This window comes from Tripterygium wilfordii, chromosome 21, assembly GCF_013401445.1.
Source record: "Tripterygium wilfordii isolate XIE 37 chromosome 21, ASM1340144v1, whole genome shotgun sequence".
NCBI lineage: Eukaryota > Viridiplantae > Streptophyta > Magnoliopsida > Celastrales > Celastraceae > Tripterygium > Tripterygium wilfordii.
In genome coordinates this window covers 6,293,745-6,302,446 of record NC_052252.1, presented here as the reverse complement: position 1 = coordinate 6,302,446, position 8,702 = coordinate 6,293,745, and the positions used below count along the sequence as shown (strand labels likewise).

At 36.5% G+C, this 8,702-nt stretch overlaps 1 protein-coding gene and 1 pseudogene across 4 annotated transcripts; one reads left to right on the top strand and one right to left on the bottom strand.

The window, feature by feature from the left end:
* Positions 1-2,200: 2,200 nt before the first annotated feature.
* Positions 2,201-5,239, top strand: LOC119989139. Of its 4 annotated transcripts, XM_038834481.1 has the most exons (7): positions 2,223-2,457; positions 2,562-2,652; positions 2,774-2,929; positions 3,084-3,269; positions 3,595-3,730; positions 4,420-4,615; positions 4,709-5,239. In XM_038834481.1, the coding sequence occupies exons 3-7, from the start codon at positions 2,909-2,911 to the stop codon at positions 4,794-4,796; spliced, it is 627 nt and encodes a 208-aa protein (XP_038690409.1). In that variant the 5' UTR covers positions 2,223-2,457; positions 2,562-2,652; positions 2,774-2,908; the 3' UTR covers positions 4,797-5,239. The 4 variants fall into 4 exon arrangements, with proteins under 4 accessions (XP_038690411.1, XP_038690409.1, XP_038690410.1 ...); XM_038834483.1 differs by having other exon boundaries at positions 2,201-2,652; positions 3,601-3,730; XM_038834482.1 differs by lacking the exon at positions 2,562-2,652.
* LOC119989137 lies at positions 4,849-8,434 on the bottom strand (annotated as a pseudogene).
* Between the last annotated feature and the right edge of the window lie 268 nt (positions 8,435-8,702).

Below are 8,702 nucleotides of genomic sequence, written 5' to 3'. Positions count from 1 at the left end.
GAGATGATCAAGGAACTAAATTAGGCTATATTCCAGCATCCACATTAAAGGAAACGAAATTGTCTCCATTTACTTTAATGGTGGACACGTTTTGGGTTCCTATTTAAAATGCTTTGTTCATTTTCATTTGAATTATTATTATGTTTTGATATTTAGAAATTGTTTTGTATTCGAAGAGATTCCTAGGAGTGAGTCCTTGTTCTTGAGAGTGATTGTCATATTATTGTTCTTGTTTCTCAATTTTAATCTTAATGAATTAGTATTGTTGTGATTTCAAAACTAGTTTGCATCAACTTGGTATCAGAGGATCATGTTGGATTTGATCACAATTTCCCCTCGATTCAAGCCCAGTGTTTGCACCAATTCCTGCCCGCATGATACGAGGCATCTGGGTTTCTATTGTATCAAAGCTAGATATGCGTTATCCTATAAATTATTTTAGATTTAGCAGGTAACGTTTTTAACAATAGTAGTGCTGGTAGCTCATATAGTAATAATCCATGGGAGCCCGAGTCTCTTAAAAGAAATTTTAAAACATTTTAACTCTCAAAATACATGTTAGATTTTTTTTAAAAAAAATTACATATTCAGAATCAGTGCAGAAAACTCTTTCTAACAAAATCCATTGTTGATGAGTTTTATCGGGTAAATCTTAATTCCATTGTTTTTTTCAATGGAATTTCGTAATTTCATTATTTTTTTCAATGGAATTTAAAAACAAATGAATTTAGAATTAAAACAATGAATTCTAGATTATGCTTTAAAAAACAATAGAATCTATATTAAAACAATAAATTTTAGACAATGAATTCTGAGAAAAAAGAGTGATAATAGAACTATTTCATTTATTAAATCAATGAAATAAACTTGTTGAGCTTCCATGAGCTATCAAACTGATGGACTACATGTCATTTTCATTTTAACAACCATATATCAAATATCAACTACTGAACTAGGGGCCACTAAAACTGCTTTACATGAGAATTTTCAATTTTTGAAATACAGATGAATCTTCAAGGGGTCTATTTTGACATGGAAGGTTATTAAATACCAATCTCTTTATACATACTTTGCTTCTGCTTTTTTCAGTCGATTTTATGACAACAATTCTAAAGTCAAATCAAAATACACATGATCTTGTTGTTAAGATAAGATATTCATTGCTATCAAAAAAAAAAAAAAGAAATCAACACACAAAAGTACTTTAGTGTTTTACAATTGAAATCCCGAGCCACTAATTGAAATGATAAAAATGATATGTATCACTCTGATGATCAGGGTTTGAATGTCCTCTCTTCCATTTAAAAAAAAAATTAAAATCCCACTCCCTTTCGTAAACGAAATATAACCTAATTCCAAAAACACTTTCACCCAGGAAATAGTACTCGCAAGAAGTGAAGCCCCACTGACCTACATGTAGGTCAACCCATAACAGGGTTTGTAATTATAGCTATTAACTTTGGTAAAACCAACAAGATTCTAGACGAAAAACAACAAAAACCACCAAATTGAAGTTTGAGTAAAGCACCCATCGGTTGGCGAATCGAAAGCAATATAGAACCCACCTCCAATTTCAATCAAATATACATTTTGACCAAAAATTTCTGAACTTTCGAAGAAAAAAAAAATCGATAACCGAGAACGATACCTTATAAATTTAGTTTTTTGACAATCGATATGAACCTAAACTTAGATTGTTTGGCCTGTGTATATAAAAGTTTTCCACCAGACGATAGGGTAAGTTGGGTCAACATGTGGCCACAAGGGTATTACTTCTGGTGTGAATCAAACTCAAAACCTTCCTAATGTATACGGTTTGACTTAAGATAAATTCAACAACTAAGTTATCATCCAAGTGGTTAAGATAGATTAAACTCACTCAATTTTGAAGTATTTCAAACTACAATGCCTAGAAAATAGAGGATAACATTGAGCACACCGACTCTCTCCCACTACACATTTCAAACAATTATTTAGTAATTAAAGGATACAACTTTTCTGTATTACTACAACATTTTCTTAATATGGTGATTCGCTAACTCTCTATATTCATTTAATTGGTATGTCCAAATTAGAATTTTAAATTAATTTGTTTTAAGAAGGAAAGACATTAAACTATTAAAGCTTTATATGTGGGCCCTGACTGTAATCTCAACTTTTGTGTATTGTATTTTTATACGTGGACCGTATACATATACGCTTGTATAATAAACATTTAAACAAAACAAAATAATGATCCAAACAAGTCATACATAAATACCACCAGAACCAGAGACAATCCACTCCCCTCCTCAGTTTCTTGTTTTTCCTACCAGAATTCCAACTCCCTCTCCTTTTCTTCTTCACCTGCTTCTCTCTATTCTTTTATAAAAACTCCTTCTCCTTCTCTCTTCTTCTTCTTCTTCTTCTTCGAATAGGAGAATTCAATAGGGAGAACAAGTTGCAGAGCAGTTACAGGTCAGTTCATCTACATCAACATCATTTCTTGTCACGAATTTTCATCGAAAACAACGTTTTCAGATGTTTTAATTGATGGGTTTTTGAATTTGGCGACAAACAAGTACGAGAATCACCTACCCTTGAAAAGAAAAAGAGAGAGAGAGAGAGTCGGAGCACAACTCTTCTCGTGTTTATAGGAGCAGTTAAGAACAGGTCTATTCGGGTTCTGTTCTTTATAATTCCATACCGTGTGAAAAGGGGAAAAAAAAAAAAAGAGAAAAGGATCAAGAATTGTTTATTGGTGTTTAATTGTTGAAGTTTTGACTTATTGCAGGGTGCGGTGGGTATCTCTTTAATTTTCTCTTCCAATCATGTGGTGAATAGCAAATTGACCCATTTTGTACGCCATTTGAGACTCGTCCACGCTTCAAATTTTTCTCTGTTTTCTCTGCTTCAGAACAGATTGGAAATGGCGGATAATCCAAAGCTGGTAACCGTCGTTTGTTTTTGCTTCTGTGATTTTAAACGTTTTCTTCATGTGTAACTGTTTTATTGGGTTCTGTGTTCATTTATTATTGGTTGTTTTTCAATCAAAGTTCAAAGAATTAACGTTCTCTCTTCCTCTCTGTCTGTCCCTGTTTCAGGAGATAAGTGATTCCTGTGATTCTTATGGATCAGAGAACAAGATTGGAACCCAGAAAATCTCGGTTTTGGATCATGTGAATGGATTTCAATACGAATCCACCGATAAATCTGATAGCTTTGTGATCGACATGGAAAGCTTTTGCCATGGAACAAAAAAAGATTGCACCCCAAATTCCAGAATCACAGTGAGAATCTCTCTCTCTCTCTCTCTCTTTTCCCCTTCAATCTTTATTATATCTTTCAAAAGAAAATTCTATCTACGCCTTCAATTCTGCACAGAAAACGATAATTCGAATTTCATATTCAAATTCTAAAACTTGTTTCATTATTTATTTGGTCAACTAATAATAATAAAATTATAGAAATGAGGAAATAACCTGTCTGAGAAAACACGTCACGACTCACGAATTTGGCGGTCAATTAGGCTCTAATTGTTTTTTTAATTTAATATTTATGTGTTGAAATTATTGGCTTCTCTAATATTTTTGAATTTGGTTCATGAATGTGTAGTTGCAGAGGAACCTGTCCAGGAAAGGATCTATGCCTATGCGCAGCAGTGACAAGAAGATCAACACTAATTTCAATACAAACAAATGTTCAAACGATAGAGACACCATTACCACCATTGCTGCTCTCTCACCAAAAGGTACTAAACTTGACAAAAATACAATTATGATCATTGTTTTGGGCATATTATCTTTTACGGATTGCAGTAAACAAAAGTTCCTAGTGCACAAAAGAAAAGAAAAAACAATTTGCTTTTGTCCAAGATATATATATGTTTTAAATCATTGTAGATGGTCCCAAAGTTAGAGAGAGAGAGAGGTTGGTGGCAGAAGCAAGACACTAGGAAACAGTTATAAGACATACATGGAGTAAAATACAAAGTTTGTGTCAACTTGTGATGGGTGAACTGGATTCCTTATATTTGTTGATGCCATTGTCATTTTGGTTAGATTAGTTTTGGCCCTTGGACTGGACTGGTTGGCACCTCTTACTGAAGTTAAAATGATTGGAAATCATAAGATATTGAGGTTTTTTAAGTGGAAGATTAGTTAGCCTGCTTGATTAATCTAGTAAGCCAGTCTTGTTGTTATTATGGGACCATGAGCCAACCCACTGAAGTGAAATGTCACCAAACTGGTTGAGTCAACTATGGAGATGAGAGTAACAGCAAATATTGCATGGGGCCTGGTTGGGTTCAATGACAGTATAGTACAAGTACAAAGTTATTCAGAGTACATAATCCTTTTTATTGGCATGTTTTTTGTTGGAGGCATTATTGCAGAAGAAAAAAAAAGGGTGTGGTATTATTGATGTTGCTGGTGTTTGTAGGGTCTAGCATGCCTGAAAGACCTGCCACGGCGGTGACGGTAGGGAGCACCGATCATTCCAATAAACAACTTCATAATCAGATCACCATTACCACCACCACCGAGAACAGATTTCCGCTCAGAAGAAACAGTTTCAAGCGCGCCACGCCTTCATGGATCCTCGATCCCAAAAGGGTTCTCCTAATGTTTGCTACCTTGTAAGTTCAAGGAATCTAGTGAAGCTATAATCTTATGTTCGTGTCTTAAAACTCAACTAAGTAAAATATATGTTTTTTAAATGTTTGTTACAGGTCAAGCATGGGAACAATTTTGCTGATATACTTCACCCTTTCGATAAGCAAGATCAGCACAGACGAGAATGTCGACTGGCTGCAGTGATTGATGACCACCGCACTAACTGGAAAAGAAAATTATAAGTTGTGAGTTGAAGAAAATAATTATAAAAAAAAAGAGTAGTAGTGATGATATGGGCGGCAAAAGGTAAGTAAACTTCCATGCTTTGATAGTTCTAGATCTGTTTTTTATAGGACTTTTTAGAAGAGAAGACAGGGACAAACTGCAGTATGACAAAAAGGAAGGAAGGAAAGAAGGAATCTGCCTTTTCTCTCCTGTGAAAATAGTATATGTTTAATGGATGGAAGAGAAAACATGCACATGTTAATGGAGGATGAGAGAGCAACTACTACTATGTTCATTTTCCTATTTTTATTCCCATACCTTCCCTGCTGCTTATTCCTTCTAAGCAAATCCCACTTTTTGGTTGTGTGGCTGTCATGTGAGTAAGCAATAAAGAGGTGCAAGACCATCAGGTTTTCAGGCAATAAAAATTCAAAACTGACAACAATCTCAGTGTTTTTTTTATCAGCTATACCAAATACTGAACTACTGAAATGGATACACATAATCCATGTGAAATTGTGGATCTCATATGTCCCACATGAAATCGTATGCGTTCATTTCAATATTTGAGATATTGTTCATAAAAGTATTTCTTTGTGGGTTGTCAAACAAGGGCGCCCACTCAAAGATGTTCACTTTTTGTGCACACCTGGCTTCATAGAGGGTATCATGCTTCGCACTTGAATACAGTGGCCACCATTAAAAGTGGGTGATTATGTTCCAACTGAAAAGGGAAATGATATTTTAGGATCAACAAGCAGACAATTTTAAGGCATATTCATAGAGTTTACAGAGATTCAGAGCTTACAGCACATACTTCAAGAAAAGATTTCAAGTGATTGATGAAAAGATGATGGCCTAAAAGGCCTCAGTGAAAGCTTAGTTAAGACTAGCTATATAGGAATAAGAACAAACGAATTAAAGGAGGAGAAAAAAAATAATAGATGGCATAATTAATCTTTCTCATGCACGCCTCATCCGGCTTAAAATTTTCTTTGAACTAATGAGGAGGAACATTAGGGTTCATTGATTTTTTTTTTCTCTCTGTTTCCTGTGTTTTGCAGTTTCACTTTCTATTTTCATAAAATATTTTTTGCTCGTTTTCCTGTTTTCAAGTGATTATATGTTTTTCGTGTTTTTAAAAATGCCAACCAAACATATCTTCCATATCATTTTTCGGAAAATGAAAACAAAAAACGCATGAAAAACAAATTTGACATTACCCCAGGGGACCCGTACACAGGAAATGGCAACATTCAAAACTTATCTTATATTTCATTACTTTATAACAGGCTAATAAGAAGGGAGCATACAAACAATTAAAAGAGGCAATTCAAGTATGTCATATTCTTGTATATCAGTGGTGAGTGGACCTATACAATCACAAGAACAATATGAAAGGGGATCTATACTATTTAAGATGAGCATGAGTCCTTACATTCTTCTTCATCTCAATACAGTCTGGAGATCCGTGGCATCTAGCACTTATGTTTCTGGTCATGGTAAAGCCTCAATATAATTGCAGCAGTTTCTTCTGTTGCTTTGCCTGTCATCTCTGCGATAAAAACAATAATAAGTTTGGCCAATATTCGATCATAAGAAGATACCCAATCCAAAAAGGCTTTAATTTTAAATACATTTATTTACCATATCCTAGTTGTTGGTCCAAAGTCTAGACTAGCCAATCGTTTGTGCTCATCTCAAACCAGTGCGCCATCAAAACATGATATGAACCAAAGGCAAATTAAGAAACATTGCATACTGGAGGTGCCTTACCAATAACAGGCCCAATAGAATTCTGAGAAAAAAGTCTGGCAGCAAATTCTAACTCATCTTTTATAGGATCCATGTTTGAATAATTACTCTTCATCCATTCACCGAATCCCAAACTTTTAGCTCTTGTTCTTGTAATTGTTTGTAAGAGTGTAAGACTACAGGTTTTATGGTAATGGTGTCTTTCCAGTATGCTAGACCCCAGTAAGAACAATGTCAGCCCTATGCAAGTTTTGGGGTAATGCTCCATCGTCTTGCTTGATAGTGGATTCAATTGCCTCAATTCGTCAAAAGTATTCATCTGAAAGGGAGAAATTCTTTCCTGGAGCACCACAGGTAAAGTGTAAACCTGATGGCAATACACCTAGATGAGAAGCAATAACCTCAGTGATTGGCCCCAGTATGTCAGGAGACGATATACCCCATAACCTCCAGGCTTGTCTGGCAGACTCAGCCATGAACGGATCAGCCAAAGTGCAGACTAATATTGCACCTTCTTTAGCTGCTTGCTACACAATTTCCATTAACCACTCCACATCATCAAACTTGGACGTGCAAATACTGCAAATTATTACTTCAACATAGCATATGCAATAGCCTAATAGTTCGAACGAATTCAAGCACTTCGTCCTCATATGTAAACAATCCAGATTGCAGATAGGTAAGAACTAACAGAATTATGAATATGACATTCCGTTGGAATCCTTCCCAATGAATGATAAAGTTCAAGGAATATTGGCATATAGTTGGTAAAATTATTCATTAATTGCATTGTCTGATTCACAAGACGGAATTGTGAGTTTGTGACACATGAGCAACACCATCTTCCACATTCTAAAAGCAACCAAAGACAAAGCCTTGAGAATTCTTTACTCTAATAGGCAGTTAAAAGTCAACTGCTACTGCTAGCTCTGAATTTAGAAACAAATCAGTCGAACTTAAATTTGCTTTCTTATCAAAACTAGCCACTCTTGGATTTTTAAGAGCTATTGGCTTGTTGCTCCAAGTCCAACACGCATAAGCTGTCTATACCAGTCTATTACATAATTTTACCAATCAACTTCAAAAGGCAAACTTCAATGCAAATTTCTCAACTTTGGTATTTATAATTGATTCAGCCGGTCCATAAAGTAAGTGAATTAGACCCCAATTTCGAAACCAAATTGAACTTATTAACACTGCAAAGAAGAAGTCTATTATTTACTCTGCTGCACAGCCAAAGATTAACACACAAAACAACTAGTAGTCTAGTAGGTAAATGATGGAGAAAACATGCCTACCCCGGAGAATAAATGGGTATTTACCGCACAATTGCGATCCACCAACCAGTGCTCGAACTGCGCTAGTGCGGCGTTGACGGAGTGCTCCGCAGTCCATCCAGTTCCGTCAGAAACCATGCATATCGATTTTCCTTCCATATTCTCCACATCATCATCGTCGCCGTCCGTCAGCGAGACAGAAGCAGGAGTCAATTCAATGTTAGAAGCGCTCTCTCTAGACAATCGGATGGTTCGCTTCCGCTCTCGCCTTGGCCCGGTGGCCAGGTTCGATCCAAATTGCTTCCCGACCGAATAGAACGTGCTCGAGGCCATCGCTTCAACTGGGCGCTCCCTTTGAGCTTCCGGGACCGTAGCTCGGACTCTGGTTCGGGTTGTTTAGCACCACATTTGTCAATTAGCCGAGCTTGGTGTGAGGCGGAGGTTCTGCGGGCTCAAGGTGCCACAGGCCATCGTTGCCGTGTTTGCAGTTGGGCTCTTGGGGGACTGGCTACTCGGCTACTGCGAAGCGGTCCAAACGGTCGAGATCAGGGTCCTTCCAGCTTCTTTGGGCCTAACTGGAAGCCCAAGCAGTTTTCTTTTGTTACCTCTGGCCTCTGGGTCACCCACCATCGCTATGCACTTTCTGTCAGCCCATAAGAGTGCTGCCACTGTGGCCCAAAGTGTACAATACTTATTTGGGTTGAATTTTTTTGGTTCCGGAGCAGAATTCAATTACGATGTCAAATTCACTTACCTTTCTTTTTTGGGTCACATGTTGGCCTTGTGCAGAGGGTGTCATGTAAAAGACCCAATAGAAACAAAACCATGTGGACTTTGAGACTCAAAGCTTTAA

Coding starts and splice junctions, on each gene's coding strand:
- LOC119989139 (XM_038834482.1), top strand. CDS start 2,909: ATGGCGGATAATCCAAAGCTG. Junction 2,930..3,083: donor TGGCGGATAATCCAAAGCTG/GTAACCGTCGTT, acceptor TCCCTGTTTCAG/GAGATAAGTGATTCCTGTGA. Junction 3,270..3,594: donor CCCCAAATTCCAGAATCACA/GTGAGAATCTCT, acceptor ATGAATGTGTAG/TTGCAGAGGAACCTGTCCAG.